At 40.4% G+C, this 23,139-nt stretch overlaps 1 protein-coding gene across 1 annotated transcript in view; it reads right to left on the reverse strand.

Annotated features, from left to right (window-relative positions):
* Nucleotides 1-23,139, reverse strand: part of LOC126458139 (myotubularin-related protein 9) — a 120,723-nt gene that overhangs the window by 80,719 nt on the left and 16,865 nt on the right. Inside the window, exons 3-5 of the mRNA XM_050094988.1 lie at nt 16,936-17,098; nt 4,789-4,943; nt 2,320-2,445 (exon numbers count right to left, since the gene is read on the reverse strand). Coding sequence (XP_049950945.1) covers nt 2,320-2,445; nt 4,789-4,943; nt 16,936-17,098 — 444 coding nt within the window. The remainder of the gene's footprint in view (nt 1-2,319; nt 2,446-4,788; nt 4,944-16,935; nt 17,099-23,139) is intronic.

The following is a 23,139-nucleotide window of genomic DNA, read 5'->3' on the forward strand; positions in this document are numbered from 1 at the left end:
GGCTATCTCCCTTGCTATGCTCATCTTCAACCTCCAACATGCGTTGGTGTCCCACTCATAAACACTGTCCTTCACATAAACCCACAGTCAGAAATCACAAGGTTTCAGATCTGCTGATCTTGGTAGCCTCACAGTTCGTAATGATTGGCCAATGATTTGGTTTTCTCCAAATGTGTTAAGGAGTATTCAGGTAACCTCACGAGCAATGTGTGTCGATACTCATCAAGAGCAGTAGCACTATTTCCGTTGTTTTGATAAACCAGCTTTACAAGTAAATCCCCACTCACCTTATTCAGACCTACGTTGACTCTCTGCAACTGTAATGCACGCTTACGCCTGTGTTTCACCCCTTGTCACCATACCAGTATCGATGCCTAAAGGCAAGCCATCACACTAAAATTATTAACAATGCAAACCCTGCAGCACATAGACTGATCATCATTCTCATAAAGCTGGGTACCCATATGGTAAATGGGTTTCAACCTCCACTGGGTCAAGTAGCAGAAGATTAATTATAACCATCCTGTGCTATGGGCAATACCTTTGCAGACATAGACTCCACCACAGGAGATGCAGGAGAATTTAAAGTGCTCAAAGAAAGATCAAATATGACCCCAGCATTTACAGCAATCTTGTTGGTGCTGAAACACGCTTCTCAAAATGTTGATCTGAAAACAATTAAACAGTTGAAGTCTTCAGCAACATTGCATTTATTGAAATACCACAGCAAACAATGCCATAACAACTCCCAGACATAAAAATAAACAATGTCATAACAACTCCCTGATGTACAAATAAACCATTCAGTAAGTGGTGTACATGTAAGAGAGGAACAATGAAGTTACTTTTATGTGGGTAGAAGGGCACTGTGGTCTTCATGGGAATGAAATGGCTAATAAGTTAGTGAAAGAAGCAATTACCATTGTCAGTCAGAAACATGATAGATCTCATACTCAGATTTCACAATCCCAATCAAGAAATCATTACAAAACAAATGAGATAGTGACTAGAAAAGACCTAGACCTAGTACTATCAGAGGACATAGCCATACTGAAGGACAACCATATTCACCAGCATTTCACTGGTATACTAAATGAACCATACCACCAAGATTTTATGTAACGGTGGCATGCCTAAAATTCACATATAGGCACTTTAAGCAAAATTTTTAATGCCCCATGGTCATGAATAGGTGGGTTGGAGAGGAAGATTACATTTTCATGGCAGAGAGTAGGGATGATCCATACTTCCTTGAAATTTAACATGTTTTCATTATTATTTGAGTGTATAGCTGTGATCTAATAAGAACAAAGTGGTTTTTCATACAAGCAGCAGTGTGTTCTCGGTATACTGTCGGTTAAATGAACATTGCATGGAAGCTGAAAAGGAGGGAAGGAAGATTAAGACTTTAATGTAACACTGACAACAAGGTAATTAGAGACGCAGCAAGAGCTCGAATTGGGGCAGGAAATTGGCTGTGCCCTTTTCAAAGGAACTGTCTCCGCATTGCCTTAAGTGGTTTACAGAAATCATGGGATTTCTACCATCATCCTCCTGAAAGCAAGTCCAGTGTGACAACCACTGTGCTAACTAGCTCAAACCTGGACATTGAGCTGCAGGGAGTAAAATGATGAAGAATAACTTAAGACCTTTTAAAAATTCTAAACAACTATCAAGAAGAAAAAAATAAATCACCTTTAACTAATATCCCCCAAACAGTTCCAAAAAAATGGTCATATAATTTTTGTGTGTAAATACAGTAATTAATGGTATGAATATAATAGAAAGAAACATTCCACACGAGAAAAATATATTAAAAAGATGCTGTGACTTACCAAATGGGAAAGCGCTGGTAGATAGACACAATAAAAAATAATAAACACACACACAAATATCAAGCTTTCGCAACCCACGGCTGCTTGTGTCTGTATACGTGTGGATGGATGTGTGTGTATGTGCGCGAGTGTATACCTGTCCCTTTTTCCCCCTAAGGGAAGTCTTTCCGCTCCCAGGATTGGAATGACTCCTTACCCTCTCCCTTAAAACCCACATCCTTTCGTCTTTCCCTCTCCTTCCCTCTTTCCTGATGAAGCAACCGTGGGTTGCGAAAGCATGATATTCGTGTGCGTGTTTGTGTGTTTTTTATTTTTTATTGTGTCTATCTACCAGTGCTTTCCCGTTTGATAAGTCATAATATAATGCAGTAATTAACATATTCAGCATGTTATATCCCAGTATAAGCACATTCTGAATTTCACTTAACAGCTATATGTTACCTGTAAAGCCATCAAAATAAAATCTTAAGGCACTGATACATACCCCACCTTCATGCCTGTAGCTTAATACTGGAAAACGCCCACCATCACGAAAACTGGCTGCTATAGCAATAGTTTCATCATCAATGGTTTTTGGCACTACAACTGCACTAGGATACGTTGGGCAAATCTGCAAATAAATGAATCTTCCTCAATAATCTGTATAACAAGAGGCTCTTATAAATAATGTGCGTGCGTGCTTGAGGAAGGGAGGGAGGGGGGGGGGGAGGGAGGAGGGGGAGGGAGGAGAGAGTGAGGGAAGGGAGGGAGGAGGGGGGAGGGAGGAGAGAGTGGGGGGAGGGAGGGAGGAGGAGGGAGGGAGGAGGGGGGAGGGAGGAGAGAGTGGGGGAGGGAGGGAGGGCCAAGTGGGGGAGAGAGAATTGGTTTTGTATGCTTGTTAGCCCTCTAATTACACACTTCAGTGATCTATCTATTTGTGAGTGATAACCTATCCTTCCATAAACATCACAATTGTTTATATATAGATTTCCTTAATTCTGAGATTGTCAATGATCCAAGGATTTTGCAGTTTTAGAAGCTCAAAAAGATGTTATTTCAAATGCAAATTTCCCTTAAAAGGTACAAACAAAAATTTGAAACATTATGCCTTACTCATTTGCCTCCTAATCATTTATTAATCACTGTACATATTTTTCATTTTTTGTATAGGTATTATTGTATTGCGGTTTTCTCCCTAGACAATGATAGAAACTGTTAGAAGAGAAACAATAATTATCTGGAGAATATTACTGAAAATGCGTTCTGCTCCTGCTTTTCTAATAGGATTAGATATACAACTTGCACCATGTGCAGAAAGTGCCATTCATGCTTTTTTCTCCTTAGTTCTTTGCTCGAAATACTGAATGCCATTTTTTGTATTCATTTGCTAACATGAGTCAAAACCAGTAACACAATCAACACCATAAAATTTTAAGTTTTTCTAAATCTCTCTACATACAAATTTAAGTACCCTCTCACAACCATCTCAAAGTGCAGGCTAATCTCAGGAACTACTGTAGGGATTTTGATTCTGTTTTGGTTAGTAGGTACACTAATTTGCAAAGAAGGTTTTTGTATATAATTTATAAATATTATGGATACATTGCCTGAATTTTGATGAAGTAAACTTAAGTTGTGAAAACAATGCCACTGCCACCTAGGGAGCAAGTGCCATAGCCCTAGAAAGCAGCAATGGCTTGACAGAGCAGAAAGTATGTTCTAACTCACAGTTGGTGAGGTGCTCCAGCAGTGGATCATTTGGCTCAAAGACGGAATGTTATAAGAATGAATCCCGGAGGGGTCACTTTTTCTCTTCACCCTGTCATTTAAGCTAGCATTCACCTCTCAATGATGTGGAACTTACAATTTAAATAATCAAATATTGTTAACCAATAGATGCTCTGATATCCAAGATATACATAGCTTTATTGTTTCATGCTCCAAGAAAAACATGTCACAAGAGGTGTGCTGTAGCACGAGCTACACATTTAGCTCATGTGTATTTTTTCTTATTTTCTCTCTTATTTGTGCCACCTCAACCAGCCTCAGATTCATATTTAAAATGACTCACTTACACATACACTCATGATTCATGCACAGTATTTACATTGGTGGTAAACATATTACTTATATCACAATGTGCTCTCACTGTTGGTATGAGATGTCACTCCAAATGCCAGTTCAATATGGAGTACATAACAATAACACCTCCACACCATTTTCCTGCCATACAATGGTTACATCGGCTAAGTTATATAAAAGTGATTACATTCCATTACTTAATATTGTTCTCTGAATTTTATTCATAACTCTATGCAGCAGTCCACACACAAAATACACTACACTATGCTAGCTGCGTATAGCCAGGCCGGGTCACTAGTAACATCTACATACAGGGCTAAATTTACATTCCTCGTTCCCTTCCTGGTATATACTGGCAATGTAGGTAATTTAACACTATTCCACCTTTCCCTTCTCTTACAGTCATGTATGTTGTGCAAGGAAAATTCTTGTTGCTTTTCAATACTTACAGGACTAAGGCAAGAATTTTGTAATCTTGTTAACCTCAACTCTGAGGTGAAATGAGCGGCAATGGTATGATGGTAACACTTATTATACTCAACGTAATGGAAGTGGAAGTATGAAAGTCTCACTGGTCTAGTTTCCACCAATATTTCTGACTTATTTCTTCTTATACAGCATGGCTTCGAAACAAAATTAATTGCAAAAGAAGCACAAAATAAAATATCAGACAAACTTAAGTTTTATCAATAAAGGAAATGAAAACATATTTCATTATGAAAGAAAAACGAACATTAAATCATGAATCTAATAATCTTATGGGATCAATGTGGAGAAAGATTGACAGATAAAAGAAGATCATTATGAGAACAAATTGTCCTGTAATCTACAGACAGAAATAGATTTGTGATGCACTAAGCAACTGTCTCTCTCAAATCTTCAATGAACTTACATTAAAATCTTTGTTTATATAACTGATGCGCCATTCTTCAGACAATGTTGTAACAAGTTTCGAAAATTCAGTTTCTGGTCGGAATGCTGTCCAACCATCTTCCAGTATAGGATACATTGGACGGTAGAAAAATGGATAATGAAGTGTTGGTTCCTCTGAAACATAGATGCAATTAAATTAAGAGAAAAATTAATTTGAAAGCACCCCTCGAACAAAGTTCCAAATATACACAGTAGACAATACAGTTTCCAAACATTAAGCAAAAATATCTTTGAAAATCTACAAAAAACTGTCAATGAGTGTCAGTCATATTCTTTATCTACCTAGCTATAAAGATAGAAAACTTCAAAATTAAACTGCCAACAAATACAAACACACAAAGAAACAAACTTCTTTCTGCCAGGTAGTGGCAGATTGATAGCCCAGTACAGAAGATAGTTTCGTCTGGCAAGAAAGAAGAAATGATTGGACGTAACTGGATTATTCAAAGATTAAGCTCAAGGTCACCAATGAACTGGACCACAACCTAGAGTGATTGGTTGGTTCCCATAACTCATTAAGCTTCTAATCTCTCCCATTACTGCGTACCTACTATCTACTTCCGCCTCAATTGTCTACCATTTCCACATTTATTAGTTGTTCTTCCTGTCTGTGTCTTATTTTTGCAGTTTTTGTTCCTGCTTCTTCTTAACTTTGGTTTCATTCTTCTACACTACTTGTGTCCTACTATTGTTACATATGTTTTGGCTCATTAGATTGTTATTCTGTCTCCTATGATTATCTGTAACTTAACAAATTCTTTGTCTGCCATTTATAATGTTTGAAGGCATCACATTTGCTAGCATTGCATTACTTATGTGCTTTACATTCAGCTATTTTTGACCTGGCTGACTTTCTTGTCTCAACAGGAAATGATGCCATTTCTCTAAGTCTTTCCTCTGTTTTGTTGGGCATATGAATTTCTACTCTGATAGCTACTGCTTCTGTTGGCCTTAAAATATATTATTTATTTATTTGGGCCTTGTTGCATTTGGCAGTGAACTTTTCTTTCTTCTAGACCTAAGATCCTTTGATTCTTTATGAGTGAGCTTTTTCATGCTCCTCTGTCCAGGAAGCGCTGTGTCTTGGTTTTGTTTGTTCACCTCAATTTTTATAGCTCATTACTATCTTTTTGTGGAAGGATTATCTGTTGAATGTACCCATGGGCTTGATCACTAATTGCTGTGCTCGAGAGCAACAGTTGCTCACTGTTGAAGTAGGGAAACAGAGGGCCAAATCAGAAGAACTAACTAAGGAGTCTATATCCAGATTACATTCCCCCCTCCCCCCCTTCCTCTTCTTAAGTTATAATACGACATATCCAATACCCTTGTACAAAATGCCGTGGCTGCCGGATGCGCAGGCAGCTGCATGGGGGGGGTTGTCGCTTAGAGTGCTATAGGGCACATGCTGGGTGCTGGACGGAAAAGTGCCATTCTAAACTGAAGCCTACACTCACATTTTTTGTAAATATTAAGTGGGGCCCCTCCACGCCCAAACTTGCATGGTGACCGTTTCAAAAGATTTACTGTAACCTCTGCTTTTGTTAGTATCTAAAAAGGATTCCACTGAAAATGCAGAGATTTATTTTTGCCTGGCTTGTTAACCATTTGTAACTTGCATGGTGACTGTTCAAAAAGATTTACTGTCACCTCTGCTTTCATTAGTATCTAAAAAGAATTTCACTGAAAATGCAGAGATTTATTTTTGCCTGGCTTATTAACCATTTGTAACTTTCAGAGAAGCGTCATGAGTGGCAAATTTTGAGTAAAACCTACACATTTCTCTGTTGCCATGTCAAAATTTGCTTCTTTTGCCAAAACATAGTGAAGTTTACACTATCTCACCTCACTAGCACATAGTGCAGATGCAACTTATAGAGAACTCTTAAACAGTGGTTTACAAAGTTTATTAAATGAGAAACTGAGGAAAAGTAAACACAGTAGCTTTGGTGCAAAAAATGTGTAATGTCTTCACATATGTTGTTCCACAACCTATAGCATTTCTCATTTCGCCAGCTATCAGTGTCACTTAATAATTACATTCTTTAAATGAAAAATTCTGTAGTTAGTGGAATAATATTGTATATAATGAAGTTTTACATACTAATGATGTGGTAAAATACTCTCCTCTTTGGATGTTGTCATTTACCAAAATCTCATTCCAGTATCTGAAACTGTTTATGAAATATGAGGACTGTTGTAGATATTTCACTCTGGCTTCATTGCAGGCTTGGCACGGTCGCAAATGTGTGTGCCACATCAGATCAGTTTTCTCACGATTGGTGACTGATAGCTACCTCTACCCAAGTCTAACGACAAAATCAATATATAAGCTAAATTTCATATGCAACAACTTATTATGTAGTGTGCACAAATCATCAAATCATAGCGATCTCTATTTTTCATCACACACTTTCCCGAGTTTTGCACAATGTCTTTCTTTCATGTAAATACCACAATAACTATGACCATTAACGAAATGATGGGCACATCATCATGAACCTGGCATATAAAGCTATGAGGAAAACAAAAATGAGGAAAACAAAAATGAGTAAAAAAATTTCTATAAATTTATTTGAGAAAGCCTGCAGGGTGCATGCCTCAATTCTGTCATTGCTGACCGGCCAAAAACTAGTACCACCACCACCACTGATAAAAATAATAATAATTTTTGTTAAATTCTGAAACTACCTATTCTAACTTTTTGTGTAAATGCTTAAAAATAAATGATTTGCTTTAATTCATTTACTCTCTGAGTATGGAATGAGTCAAAATATGGAGATGCAGCTATGATAAACTGCTCCTACAGAGTGAACTAGTAACTAACTGCTCTTATTCTATAGTCATAAACACAGGTGATTGTGCAATAATTATCAAAGTTATTTTTGCTGTGCATAATTGATTGGTAAAGGCATGCATATGGTGTGGTTAAAACCCTCAATGTTTAGAACTGAACTACACCAACCAGAAATTATACAGAAAACCCAGTTCACTTGTAAGTAAGTTCCTCAATCATACCAACATCATTGGAGGAGCCTTTAATCAACTAACAATCAACTGGACTAGTTACAAGTTTGCTAGCGGTGGATGTGACAGGACTTCCTGTGAAACATTACTAAATGCCTTCCCTGAGAAATACCCAGAACAGATAATTCAGAACTCCACTCATGATGGAAATATATTAGATCTAATGGCAACAAAAAGACTTGGCCTATTTGTGGATGTTCACACTGAAACTGGATTTGCGACTCTGAGGCAGTTGTAGCAACAATTATTACCATCCCTGACAAACTTAACACTTTTAGCGCAGGACAGGAGCATGTACGAACTATGGCTCCAGCTTAAAAGAATATCTGACCATGAACAGGAGACATATGTACTCAGCAGAACAATTTCAGATGTAAGGGACCCTCTACGGTATAAAATCACTATAAAGAAACTCCTAAAGAAGCATAAACTGCTGCATAATAGTTGTCAAATAAGGTATAGGGCTACAGACAGAGAGCTACTGAGTGAAATCTGTTTGAATGTCAACAGAGCAATGTGTGAAGTCTTTAGCGACCACTGTAGCAGAATACTGTTGCAAGAACTTTCAAAAAAACCCAAATAAATTCTAGTATTACGCAGAGCTGTTCATAGCACCAGAGTTAATGTTCAGTTGCGAGGGTTTCGCAGCCTAAAATAGGGCGACTTCTGGCTGTGCAGAACTATCGTCCACCTTATTCTTCAGAATGTAACTTAATCATGCCTACTTAATACATAGTTATAGACTTGATAGTAACAATCTGATTTATTGCTGTATTTACAAGGAATCCCTTGAGTGTGAGGTCACAAGAGGCCAATGATGTTTATGGCATTTGGTGCCCCCATATTGTCTGAAAGGAACCCAAGGAATTTTGTAAAGTAAGAAAGAAGTGGCAGATAAAACATTAGTGTTCCTGTAAGGCGAACCAGTGGAATGTGTGGCGTCAAATACAGTCGCCTGTGTTGACAACTTACATGAAGAACACAATGAGGAAGATATGTGCTTAACAAGTGAAAGTGATATTGAAACATATGTCAAGCCATGTAGTTCATCATCCTTGTCAGACAAGGAGCCACAAATCCTGTTGCCAGTGAAATGTAGCAAAGGACAACTGTTGTCCATGAAGAGGGTACTAAACATAATTATTTACATGGAACATCATCTGAAGCATAGCAAAAAAAAAACAATTTTGAATGAGTCTGCAGCAATATGACCATGTCGTGCATAAGAAAAACTATGGATTTTCAAGAGAGCACAAGGCACACTTGTTACAAAAAAATGGTGTTCGTGCATTTAAATTTACAGGAAGTGCATGAAGTAAGCTACCACATCATGTGCATAAAACAGCATTCGATATAGATTGCAGTGATTTCAAGGGAAGCAGTAGATAGTTGCACAACTTCAAACAATGCTACAGAACTGGAAGACATAAGATAATGAAATTTCAAACAAGGTATGAACTTGATGATGCACAGCAAACTGTAGATATTGGCTCAAAAATTTGTAGATGAGCTAAACAAACTTATCCCATTGTTCAGTAAGGAATTTATTTCCAACTCCAACCAATCAGGATTTGAAGAGGAAAGGCATATGAATGGAACCCTGGATATTAGAGGTACCAAGAGTGTTGTATCAAGATCAACTAACATCAACTCCTCAACGCATTTGTATACAGTTTGCCAATTGTTAATTTGGATGGTGAATTGGCTGGAAAGTTAGATGCAAGAAGTTGGATGTGCTCTGCCCCTATGATTCTTTCTCATCTGTGTGATCTTACATGGGCAGTATGGAATATTTACGTCACAGCGAGTAAGAGTGGGAAAATGGGTGTACGAGAACTACAACTAAGGTATGAGCATTGATTTTTGGACAATAGCTGGTAAAAATAGCTTTCTTTTGCTCAACTCCTGATCTGTGTATAAAAATCATACGCCTTTAGAGCAAAGTATCCCTCCTTAAATGTGTGCGAGATTGTAATTCACACCACCTGGAACCACTGGACAAATTTCACCTCTGGATTTTTATTTTATTTTATTTTATTTCTGTGGCTATAAACCATATTATCACATCATCTGCAGCTATGCTTTAAAGGATAGCCAGTTTCACAATAAGCTCCACGACAGCCTGTTTTGAATTTGGTTGCATGGAATCATATTCCATCAGCTCTCATCACTCCATAACAGCAATATGATTCTATACACATTCTTTAAAACTGGATATCTATCTGAATGTCCTGCACAGTTTGTTAACTCCCAAGGAGTTCGCCTTCGATCTTGATGGCGTGAACCTTTGTGATTACTGTGGTATAACATTTTTCATTTGTTGTTTGTGGTGCAAGTTAATGGCTTGTTCTGAACATTTCTTGAATGTCGAAAGTGTCTGTGGGATGTAATATCTATGTCCCATAGAAGGCTGATCTCTGCACCTCCCGGACACTCATTTTCCGTCGCCCTCCTGATGCACATGGTGATTCATTGGCGTCTTATATTCCTCCTGCCATTACTATTAACACAGCACTTTCAAATGAGCCTTGCTAAAGATTGAACTAGTGACCTCGCACTGAAGGGGTTCCTTATTAGATACAACAAACCTTTTCAACATAAAGGAACTCGAACGACAACCTTTGTGGCATCAAACTAACGTTCTTTTTTATATATAACTGTTAATGCTTTTCCATGGAAGGCTTCTGCCTGAAGTATCCCTTGGAGTGACTTCAGCGTTCTTGGCAAATTGTGCGTCCCTAACCTATCACTGTTGTCTAGTTGGAGAAAGGGAACCTACAGATTAATGTGCACTATGAACCATGTGTTGTTTTTGGCAGCTTCTCACATCCTTGAGAGGTGAAGAGTAGGTTAAAACTAAGACTGAAAAATCTGTGATCTGACTAAGATTTGACCCTAAGACCTCTCGGTTTTCAGGTATGCATTTTACTGCTAGACTGCCAGGTTGTTTGTAAGTAGTTTTTCATGAAAGAGTTAGCGTTCGTCTTCAAGTGTCCGTCAGTTCAGGTTTACCATTATTATTGCGATGCTCCCCCATGAGTCAAAAAATGTATGACCCGCTATCTTGAACGTGGTTGTTAGTCTGCAATTAATAAGGTACACAGCCAGTCAGTTGCCTATTTTTATTTATTTTTAGATCTGACTCAGATTTTGATACCACTGTGGGTATCTTTTTCTTCAGAAAAACAAGGTGTTACCTTTTTTTTTTTTTGGGTGACAGAACAGGTTTTGATATTTTCTACAAACAAACTAGTGCGAATCAAATTATAGTATTTGACTCAATGCCCCCCTCCCCCAGTCCCACAAGATGACCTTTTTTTCATTCAGCCATAAATCCTGCAATAATATTAAAAAATGCAAATGATTCCTTATGCAGTTCAGGTGTATACAGAATTATATGTGATGCATGATTCTGCTTTATATTGCGCAAATGGGGAAGGCTTTAACCATTGGATACAAAGAACACCTGTTGAGTTAAAAGAGTCACCAATATCCATAATTCTATGTTTGCAGAACACTTGTTAATGCCAGGTCATAAACCAATAAGAGCAGAAGACATGAGATTCTTCATACAGAAAAGAAAGGGTAGAGATTGCATGTATTGGAGGAATTAGAGACTTTTAAACACATGATAAGGAAAGATGGCCTCCTCCTAAACAAACAGTTCCAACTGAAAAATAGAGACTTCTTTAATGGTTTCAACTCATTGCTCACAATGTGAAACCTCTTGCTGTGACAACTTGTTGATAAACATCACTTCCTCTAGAGAAGCATTGCTTGCCTTATGTACATCTTATAATACTTTCCTTTACAGTATAACGGAGATGCTGAGTCACGATAGGCACAACAAAACAATTCGCACAATTATAGGTTTTGGCCATTAAGGCCTTTGTCATCAATAGACACACATACACCCATGCACACACACATTCATGCAAACGCAACTTGCACACACATCTGAGGTCTCAGACAACTGAAACCACACTGTGAGCAGCAGCACCAGTGCATGATGGAAGCGGCGACTGGATGGGGCGAAGTAGGAGGCTTGGGTGGGGAGGGAGAGGGATAGTATGGTGGGGGTGGCAGACAGTGAACTGCTGCAGTTTAGACGGAGGGCAAGAGAGAAGGTGAGGAGGGAGGGGGGAGATAAGTAGTGGAAAGGAGAGAAACAGAGAAATAAAAATAAATTAAAAGAGTATGTGTGGTGGTGAAATGATAGCTGTGTAGTGCTGGAATGGGAACAAGGAGGGGGTTGGATGGGTGAGGACAGTTACTAATGAAGATTGAGGCCAGAAGGGTTACGAGAACATAGGATGTATTGCAGGGAAAGTTCCCACCTGCACAATTCAGAAAAGCTGGTGTTTTTGGGAAGGATCCATATGGCACAGGCTGTGAAGCTGTCATTGAGTTGAGAGATAACATGTTTGGTAGTGTGTTCAGCAACAGGATGGTCCATTTGTTTTTTGGCCACAGTTTGTCGGTGGCCGTTTCATCCGGACAGACAGCTTGTTGGTTGTCATGCCTACATAGAATGCATCACAGGGGTTGCAGCTTAGCTTATAAATCACATGACTGGTTTCACAGGTAGCCCCGCTTTTGATGGGACAGGTGATGTTAGTGACCGGACGGGAGTAGGTAGGTGGTGGTAGGAGGACGTATGGGACAGGTATTGCATCTAGGTCTACTACAGGGGTATGAGCCATGAGGTAGGGATTGGGAGCACGGGTTGTGTAAGGGTTGACGAGTATGTTGTGTAGGTTCGGTGGAGGGCAGAATACCACTGTAGGAGGGGTAGGAAGGATAGTGGGGAGGACATTTTTGATTTCGGGGCATGACGAGAGGTAATTGAAACTCTGGCTGAGAAAGTAATTCAGTTGCTCTAGTCCTGGATGGTACTGAGTTATGAGGGGAATGCTCCTCTGTGGCCCGACTGCGCGACTTTGGGAGGTAGTGGGAGACTGGAAAGATAAGGCACAGGAGATTTGTTTTTGTACAAGGATGGGAGGATAATTATGGTCACTGAAGGCTTCGGTGAGACCCTCGGTATATTTTGAGAGGAACTACTCGTCACTGCAGATGCTATGACTATGGGTGGCTAGGCTGTACGGAAGGGACTTCTTGGTATGGAATGGGTGGTAGCTGTCAAAGTGGAGGTATTGCTGGTGGTAAGTAGGTTTGATATGGATGGAGGTACTGATGTAGCCATCTCTGAGGTGAAGGTTAACATCTAGGAAGGTGGCTTGTTGGGTTGAGTAGGACCAGGTGAGGCAAATGGGGGAGAAGTTGTTGAGGTTCTGGAGGAATGTGAATAAGGTGTCTTCACCTTCAATCCAGATAGCAAAGATCTCAGCAATGAATCTGAACCAAGTGAGGGGTTTAGGATTCTGGGTTTTTAGGAAGGATTCCTCTAGACGGCCCATGAATAGGGCAGCGTAGGATGGTGCCATGCGGGTGCCCATAGTGGTACCGTGGATTGTTTGTAGGTAATGCCTTCAAATGAGAAGTAATTGTGGGTGAGCATACATTGGTCATGGAGACTAGCAAGGAGGTTGTTGGTTTGGAATCCATAGGGCGTCTGGAAAGGCAGTGTTTGATAGCAGTAAGGCCATGGTCATTAGGAATGTTAGTGTACAGGGAGGTGGTGTTAATAGTGACGAGCAGGGCAACGTGTGGTAAAGGGACAGGAACTGTGGAGAGTCGGTTGAAAATGGTTGGTATTTTTTATATAGGAGGATAGGTTCCAGATAATAAGTTGAAGGTGTTGGTCTACGAGAGCAGAGATTCTCTCAGTGGGGGCTCACTAACCGGCCACAATGGGGCGTCCTGGGTGGTTGGGTTTATGGACTTGAGGAAGCATGTAGAAGGTGGGAGTGCAGGGAGTGGTAGGGGTAAGTAGAGAGATGGACTCTGGGGAGCAGTTCTGGGATGGGCCTAAGGATTTGAGTAGTGACTGGAGATCCAGCCGGATTACTGGAATGGGATCACTGTGGCATTGTTTGTAGCTGACGGATTCCTTCTGCCATGTAATCCTTGTGGTTCAAAAGAACGATGGTGGATCCTTTGTCAGCACGTAGGATTATAAGGTCGGGACCAGTTTTTAGATGGTGGACTGCAGTTCTTTCTGCAGATGTAAGGTTAGTTTGCATGTTGAGGGATTTGGGGAATGATATTGAGGCAAGGTTCAAGGTTAAGACATTCTGGAATGTTAACAGGGGGCGGTTTGGAGGCAGTGGGGGTGGATCATGGTTGGATGGAGGAGTGAACTGAGTTAGGCAAGGTTCAATATTGGTCTTTGGTTGAGTCTGATTGGTTGGGTTGGTGGCGAAAAAGTGTTTACATTCCAGTAATCCAGCAGGATCTCCAGCCACTACTCAAATTCTTAGGCCCATCCCAGAACCTCTTCCCAGAGTCCATCTCTCTACTTACCCCTACCACTTACCCGCACTCCCACCTTCTACATGCTTCCTAAAGTCCATAAACCCAACCACCCAGGAGGCCCCATTGTGGGTTACTGTGCCCCCACTGAGAGAATCTCTGCTCTCATAGACCAACACCTTCAACTTATTACCTGGAACCTATCCTCCTATATAAAAGATACCAACCATTTTCAACCGACTCTCCACAGTTCCTGTCCCTTTACCACACGTTGCCCTGCTCGACACTATTAACACCACCTCCCTGTACACTAACATTCCTAATGACCATGGCCTTACTGCTATCAAACACTGCCTTTCCAGACGCCCTATGTATTCCAAACCAACAACCTCCTTCCTAGTCTCCATGACCAAGTGTATGCTCACCCACAATTACTTCTCATTTGAAGGCATTACCTACAAACAAATCCACGGTACCACTATGGGCACCCGCATGGCACCATCCTACGCTGCCCTATTCATGGGCCGTCTAGAGGAATCCTTCCTAAAAACCCAGAATCCTAAACCTCTCGCCTGGTTTAGATTCATTGATGACATCTTTGCTATCTGGATTGAAGGTGAAGACACCTTATTCACATTCCTCCAGAACCTCAACAACTTCTCCCCCATTTGCCTCACCTGGTCCTACTCAACCCAACAAGCCACCTTCCTAGATGTTAACCTTCACCTCAGAGATGGCTACATCAGTGCCTCCGTCCATATCAAACCTACTTACCACCAGCAATACCTCCACTTTGACAGCTACCACCCATTCCATACCAAGAAGTCCCTTCCGTACAGCCTAGCCACCCATAGTCATCGCATCTGCAGTGAAGAGTAGTTCCTCTCAAAATATACCGAGGGTCTCACCGAAGCCTTCAGTGACCATAATTATCCTCCCATCCTTGTACTAAAACAAATCTCCTGTGCCTTATCTTTCCAGTCTCCCACTAGCTCCCAAAGTCCCACAGTCGGGCCACAGAGGAGCATTCCCCTCATAACTCAGTACCATCCAGGACTAGAGCAACTGAATTACTTTCTCAGCCAGAGTTTCAATTACCTCTCGTCATGCCCCGAAATCAAAAATGTCCTCCCCACTATCCTTCCTACCCCTCCTACAGTTGTATTCTGCCCTCCACCAAACCTACACAATATACTCGTCCATCCTTACACAACCCCTGATCCCAAACGCTTACCTCATGGCTCATACCACTGTAATAGGCCTAGATGCATGACCTTCCCATACATCTTCCTACCACCAGCAACTCCACTCCGGTCACTATCATCACCTATCCCATCAAAGGCAGGGCTATCTGTGAAACCAGTCATGTGATTTGAAAGCTAAGCTGCTGCCCCTGTGCTGCATTCTATGTAGGCATGACAACCAACAAGCTGCCTGTCCGCATGAACAGCCACTGACGAACTCTGGCCAAAAAACAAGTGGACCACCCTGTTGCTGAACATGCTGCCAAACACGATATCCCTTATCTCAATGACAGCTTCACAGCCTGTGCCATATGGATCCTTTCCACCAACACCAGCTTTTCTGAACTGCGCAGGTGGAAACTTTCCCTGCAATGCATCCTACGTTACCGTAACCCTCCTGGCCTCAGCCTTCGTTAGTCACTCTCCTCACCCATCCAGACCCCTCCCTGTTCCCATTCCAGCACTACACAGCCGTCATTTCACCACCACACCCAGTCTTTTAATTTCATTTTATTTCTCCCCACCCCCTCCGCACCTTTTCTCCTGCCCTCCGTCTAAACTGCAACACTTCACTGTCCGCCACTCCCACCATACTATCCCTTCCCCTCAATGCCCCAGCTTCCTCCTTACCCCCACCAAGTCGTCACACCCATCATGCACTGGTGCTGCTGCTCACAGTGTGGTTTCAGCTCTCTGAGACTGCAGACGTGTTTGTAAGTTGTGTTTGCGTGAGTGTGTGTGCGAGTGTTTATGTGTGTCTACTGCTGACAAAGCCCTTAATGGCCAAAAGCTATAATTGTGTGAATCGTTTTGTTGTGCCTATCGCGACTCAGCATCTCCGCTATATGGTGAGTAGCAACTTTCCTTCTCCGGTATTGTTACATTCCATCCCAGATTTTCCATTATGTATCATGTGCTTTGGACAACTACTCTTTTAAACTTCAACCACATGTCCTCTACACTCTTATCCACACAAGTAAATGTTTTGATTTCTTATTTGACATATTCCATAATGCTTTTTTTCTAGTTTACTAAACATTTCTTTCTAATTGTTTTGGATTCTGTACAGGACTAAATTACAATTAGGAACTGAAGTTAATAAATGTTTTTCTCTATCATATAGCATATTACACTACTATACTTCCCTAGGTTTTGCTCCTGTGTATTTGGTCACAACGCATTTCAGGCCAAATAGTTGGCTATCTTATATTAAATTATTATTAATGATTTTTTCATCATTTTAATTACATACTTTGTTTCCTTTGTCATCAAACAATTATGTTCCCAACCCGAGTGCCTATGTCATCACATTATGGTATCTAAGTTTCTTAGACAAAAACCCTCTGTGTCAAAATTATATATCCAGTTTTCATAAATCACTTAAACATAAGTCAGTTAATAATAGTGATTAAATGGTAGATTTAGTAAAGAAATATTAAAAGGTATAAAAATAAACTTACCAATGGAAGACAGCTTTTCTATAGAAAAAGCCACCTTAGTGAAATCATCAGTGGAATTGATTTCTAGTTGAATTATTCTAAAGTCCTTACACTTGATATTCAAGACTCCTCCCTGTAGACCATTAGGTTTCCGTTCAACAATGTCTATATTATGATGCAATAACTGAAACAATAACGCAAATCTCATTTTAGTAATTTTAATGTAGGTGACGGAGATCTGTAACACATATATTAACAGGCTTTCAGATCAGATCGATATTGAAAATAAATATTTTCGTAATCTAAACAGCATATTTCTCTGCAGCACTGTCTAAATTCAAATATAATGTCAAAAATGAATAAAATGTTGATCGGTAGTACACTGGTAGCAATGGTGGCAGTCAAAATTTTAAAGTATTATTAAGAGTGAAAATGAAATCAATTAAGTAATAATAACTGGTCAATAGATCACATACAGGTTGTTACAAAAAGGTATGGCCAAGCTTTCAAGAAACATTCCTCACACACAAAAAAAGAAAATATGTTATGTGGACATGTGTCCAGAAATGCTTACTTTCTATGTTAGAGCCCATTTTATTACTTCTCTTCAAATCACATTAATCATGGAATGGAAACACACAGCAACAGAATGTACCAGCGTGACTTCAAACACTTTGTTACAGGAAATGTTCAAAATGACCTCCATTAGCGAGGATACATGCATCCACCCTCCGTCGCATGTAATCCCTGATGCGCTGATGCAGCCCTGGAGAATGGCGTATTGTATCACAGCCGTCCACAATACGAGCACGAAGAGTCTCTACATTTGCTACCGGGGTTGCGTAGACAAGAGCTTTCAAATGCCCCCAGAAATGAAAGTCAAGAGGGTTGAGGTCAGGAGAGCGTGGAGGCCATGGAATTGGTCCGCCTCTACCAATCCATTGGTCACCGAATCTGTTGTTGAGAAGCGTACGAACACTTTGACTGAAATGTGCAGGAGCTCCATCGTGCATGAACCACATGTTGTGTCGTACTTGTAAAGGCACATGTTCTAGCAGCACAGGTAGAGTATCCCGTATGAAATCATGGTAACATGCTCCACTGAGCGTAGGTGGAAGAACATGGGGCCCAATCAAGACATCATCACCAACAATGCCTGCCCAAACATTCACAGAAAATCTGTGTTGATGACGTGATTGCTCAATTGCGTGCGGATTCTCGTCAGCCCACACGTGTTGATTGTGAAAAATTTACAATTTGATCACGTTGGAATGAAGCCTCATCCGTAAAGAGAACATTTGCACCGAAATGAGGATTGACACATTGTTGGATGAACCATTCGCTGAAGTGTACCCGTGGAGGCCAATCAGCTGCTGATAGTGCCTGCACATGCTGTACATGGTATGGAAACAACTGGTTCTCCCGTAGCACTCTCCATACAGTGACATGGTCAACGTTACCTTGTACAGCGGCAACTTCTCTGACGCTGACATTAGGGTTATCATCAACTGCATGAAGAATTGCCTTGTCCATTGCAGGTGTCCTTGTCGTTCTGGGTCTTCCCCAGTCACGAGTCATAGGCTGGAATGTTCCGTGCTCCCTAAGACGCCGATCAATTGCTTCGAACGTCTTCCTGTCGGGACACCTTCGTTCTGGAAATCTGTCTCGATACAAAGGTACCGCTCCACGGCTATTGCCCCGTGCTAATCCATACATCAAACGGGCATCTGCCAACTCCGCATTTGTAAACATTGCACAGACTGTAAAACCACGTTCGTGATGAACACTAACCTGTTGATGCTACGTACTAATGTGTTTGATGCTCTAGTACTGTAGAGCAATGAGTCGCATGTCAACACAAGCAATGAAGTCAACATTAACTTCCTTCAATTGGGCCAACTGGCGGTGAATCGAGGAAGTACAGTTCATACTGACGAAACTAAAATGAGCTCTAACATGGAAATTAAGCGTTTCCGGACACATGTCCACATAACATCTTTTCTTTATTTGTGTGTGAGGAATGTTTCCTGAAAGTTTGGCCTTACCTTTTTGTAACACCCTGTATACAATCAACAAAAATAAATAAGTAGAAATCTAGACAAAAATCAAATAAAATAAAATGTTGCTACTTTATACACATAAATACAACAAAATTCTGACTGTATGTAAACTATATTGAACAATACGTAAGTATGGTACAACAATACAAGGCAGATGACCACCTGGGCATAAGAAACCTCAGTTGGAAAATACATTGTTTTAGTGCGTCCATTACTGGAAATAAGACACCACAAGGACTGCAAACCAGTTTCTCAATTAAGGAAATATATATTTCAGCATTCACATTTCATATGCACTACAGATAGTTTCAGCAAATTAAAAGCACTCTATTGCTATGAGCAAGTCATATTCTTTTCACAGTTTCGTAAACCACAAAGTGTAGCATTAAACACACTAAACTTATCTGGTACAAGGTTCCAGAAAATAGAAACAGTTGTGTTATTGTGCTGTATGTGCAAGTAAAGTTAAGAGTTCATATAAATGATTAAAAAGTGTGTGTTTTAATACAATCTTGGGCTGATATGTTTTACACTTCAGAAAGTTTAACAAAACTGTTGTTTAGTAAACTCGCAAATCACAATGAACAGTCATTAAAATCACAGTTTAAAATACACTAAAAAATAAATAAAAAATCCCATCATGAAGGAATTATCTGGATAGGATGAAAATCACTAGATGTCGTGCACATCTGCAGTCAAACACAGGATCGCAATTTCAGAAAAACTAGTTGATTTATTCAAGAGAAAGAGCTTCATAAATTGAGCACACTGGTCCAAATATTCTCAATTGGGAATAGGTCCAGTGACCATGCTGGCCAAAGTAAGGTCTGGCAAGCACAAACACACACCACAGAAACTTTCGCCATGTGTGGTTGAGCATTATATTGCTGAAGTGTGAGACCAGGTTGGCTTGCCATGAAGGACAATAAAACAAGGTTTAGAATATTGTGGATGCACCACAGGTGTGCTGTAAGAATACCACGGATTACAACCAAAGGGGTCCTGCTATGAATGAAATGGCACCCGAGACAACCACTTGTGGTAGTCGGGATATATGGCCAGCGACAGTCAGGTTGGTATCCAATCAATGTCCAGGCCATCTCCAGACTCGTTTTTGCTGGTCATCAGGGGTCAAGCAGGACTTAACACTGAAGACAATCCTACTCCAGTCAATGACAGCAGCCAACACGCAACAGAAGTATTTTGGACCTTGTAGCTACAAACAGGCTGAACCTTATCGATAGCATCAGAATACAGACAGTGATTAGTGATCACGATGTCATCACAGCGACTATGGTTACAAAAATTAATAAATCAGTAAAGAAAGCTAGGAGAGTGTTTCTGCCAGAAAGAGCAGATAATCAGTTGTTAGCAACTCACTTAGACAATGAACTGCAATCATTTAGTTCCAGAATGATGGCCATAGAGGAATTATGGGCAAAGTTTAAACAGATTGTAAATCACACTCTGGACAAGTATGTGCCTAGTAAGTAGATTAAGGATGGAAAAGATCCACTATGGTTTAATAACAAAATTCAGTAAATACTAAGGAAGCAAAGGCTGTTGCACTCTTGGTTCAAAAGAGGATGCACAAATGATGACAGGCAAACATTACCAGAAATTCATAGATTCTGAGAAAAGATCTATGCGTGAAGCATGCAACAGCTACCAACATTACCTCGGTTGAAGATCTGGCGGAAAACACTAAAAAACTCTAGTCCTATCTAAAATCGCTAAGCGGGTCTAGGGCTTCCACTCAATCACTTGTTGACCAGTCTGGTTTGGCAGTAGGAGATAGCAAAAGGAAGGCCAAAGTTTTAAATTCCATGTTTAAGAAATTGTTCATGCAGTAGAATCGTATAAACGTACCATCTCTTGACAATTACACAGAGTCCTGTATGGATGACATAGTAATAAGCGTCTCTGGTATAGAGAAATGACTGAAAGAGTTGAAAACAAATAAGCCACAAGGTCAGGATGGAATCCCAATTTGGTTTTATAATGACTACTCTACATCACTGCCTCTTACCTAGTCTGCATTTATCGCAAATCTGTCAACAAGTGCAAAGTTCCCAGCGATTGGAAAAGTGCAGGTGACTCCTGTATATAAGAAAGGCAGAAGAACAGGCCTGCAAAATTGCAGACCATTATCCTTAACACCGGTTTGTTGCAGAATTATAGAGCACATTCTAAGTTCAAATATAATACATTTCCTAGAGAATGAAAAGGTCATGTTCACGAATCAGCATGGCTCTAGAAAGTATCGCCTGTGCAACACCCAGCTAGCTCTTTTTTCAATGGTATACTGCTGACTATGGATGAAGGGCAGCAGGCTAATTCCATATTTCTAGATTTCCAAAAAGCATTTGACAAAGTTGCCCCCCTACAGACTGTTAATGAAGTGCCTGATTACAGAATAGCATCCCAGACATGTGACTCACTCGAAGACTTCTTAAGTAATAGAACCTAGTATGTTGTCCTCGACAGCGAGTGTTCATCAGAGACAGGGGTAGCATCAGGAGTGCCCCAGAACAGTCTAATAAGACTGTTGCTATTTTATATATACATAAATGACATGGCAGACAGGGTGGGCAACAATCTGCAGTTGTTCGCTGATGATGCTGTGGTGTACAGGAAGGTGTCAATGATAAGTGACTGTAGGTTGATACAAGAAGATCTTGACAAAATTTCTAGTTGATATGATGAATGACAGCTGGGTCTCAATATAGAAAAATGTGAGTTAATGCGGATGAGTGGAAAACAAACTGCTTGACCCAATCACATCATTTAAATATCTGAACATAATGTTGTGAAGCAATATGAAATGGAAAGAGCATGTGAGGACTGTGGTAGGGAAGGCGAATGGTTGACTTCAGTTTATTGAGAGAATTCTAAAAAGTGTAGCTCATCTGTAAAGGAGATAGCATATAGGACACTAGTGTGACCTACTATTGAGTACAGCTCGAATGTTTATTATCTGCATATGGTCAGATTGAAAGAATACATTGAAGGAATTCACAGGCAAACTGCTAGGTTTGTTACTGGTAGGTCTAATTAGCATGCAAGTGTTGTGGATATGCTTCGGGACAAGTGAGAATCCCTGGAGGGAAGAATACATTCATTTTGAAGGACATTACTGAGAAAGATTAGAGAACCAGCATTTGAAGCTGGCTGCAGAAAGATCCTGCTGCTGCCAACATACATTTTGTGTAGGGACCACGAAGATATGATATGAGAATTAGGGCTCAAATGGAGGCATATAGACAGTCATTTTTCCTTGCTCTATCTGCGAGTGGAGCAGGAAAGGAAATGATTAGTTGTGGTATAGGGTTCCCTCTGCCACACACCGCACGTGGCTTGCAGAGTACATATGCAGATATCGATGTAGATATTGATTCCAGGCCGAACACATGTCTGGAGACGTCCCAGACAGCAGTGGGATACCATCCTGACTGTCACCCACCATACAAACCGAGAACCAGGTGTGATTTTCATAGCAGGATCCCTTGGTTGTTATCTGTGGCACCCTTACAACAAAGTGGTATGTCGACGATACTCCACACTATGTTTTGATGTCCTCCAGTGAGATTTTCTACTTTTTGTCTTTGTGCTTCCTTAACGCTACCTTGGCCAGAAACTTTGCCAGATCTTTCTCTAACGTTTGGAGCATTATGCGCAGGGTCCTCCAAACAGCTTAGGATTTTGATGATCTAACATGCAAATTAGTCAGAATTTAGCATGATATCCCTCAGAAGGACATCTACCAATTCTATCACTCAATGCCAACCCGATAAAATGCTTGTATAAGGCCCACAGGTGTATCAAAGTGTTAGTGACTTGCTCCATTTTAGAAGCTCTTTTTCTTGACTAAATCATCCAATCTTTCTGAAACAGTTATAATTTGTTTGTCTCTACATGTGCATCACACTACAGGTTTCCATCCCATTCAGATAATTCCTTTGTGGTGCACTGTTTCTTTGTCTTAGAGTGTGTTTTCACACTCTGCATCTTGGCATGAAGGAAGGAATGTAACTGTTCAATATTTCAAAAATAGAAAGAACATTACAGAAGAGTGCTACTAGATACCAATGGAAGGGAGGATTAACTGTGCCAGTAATGAAGAAACCATTATTACATTTTACTAAAGCAACTGGATGAAACCACA

This window comes from Schistocerca serialis, chromosome 2 (genome assembly GCF_023864345.2).
Source record: "Schistocerca serialis cubense isolate TAMUIC-IGC-003099 chromosome 2, iqSchSeri2.2, whole genome shotgun sequence".
Lineage (NCBI taxonomy): Eukaryota > Metazoa > Arthropoda > Insecta > Orthoptera > Acrididae > Schistocerca > Schistocerca serialis.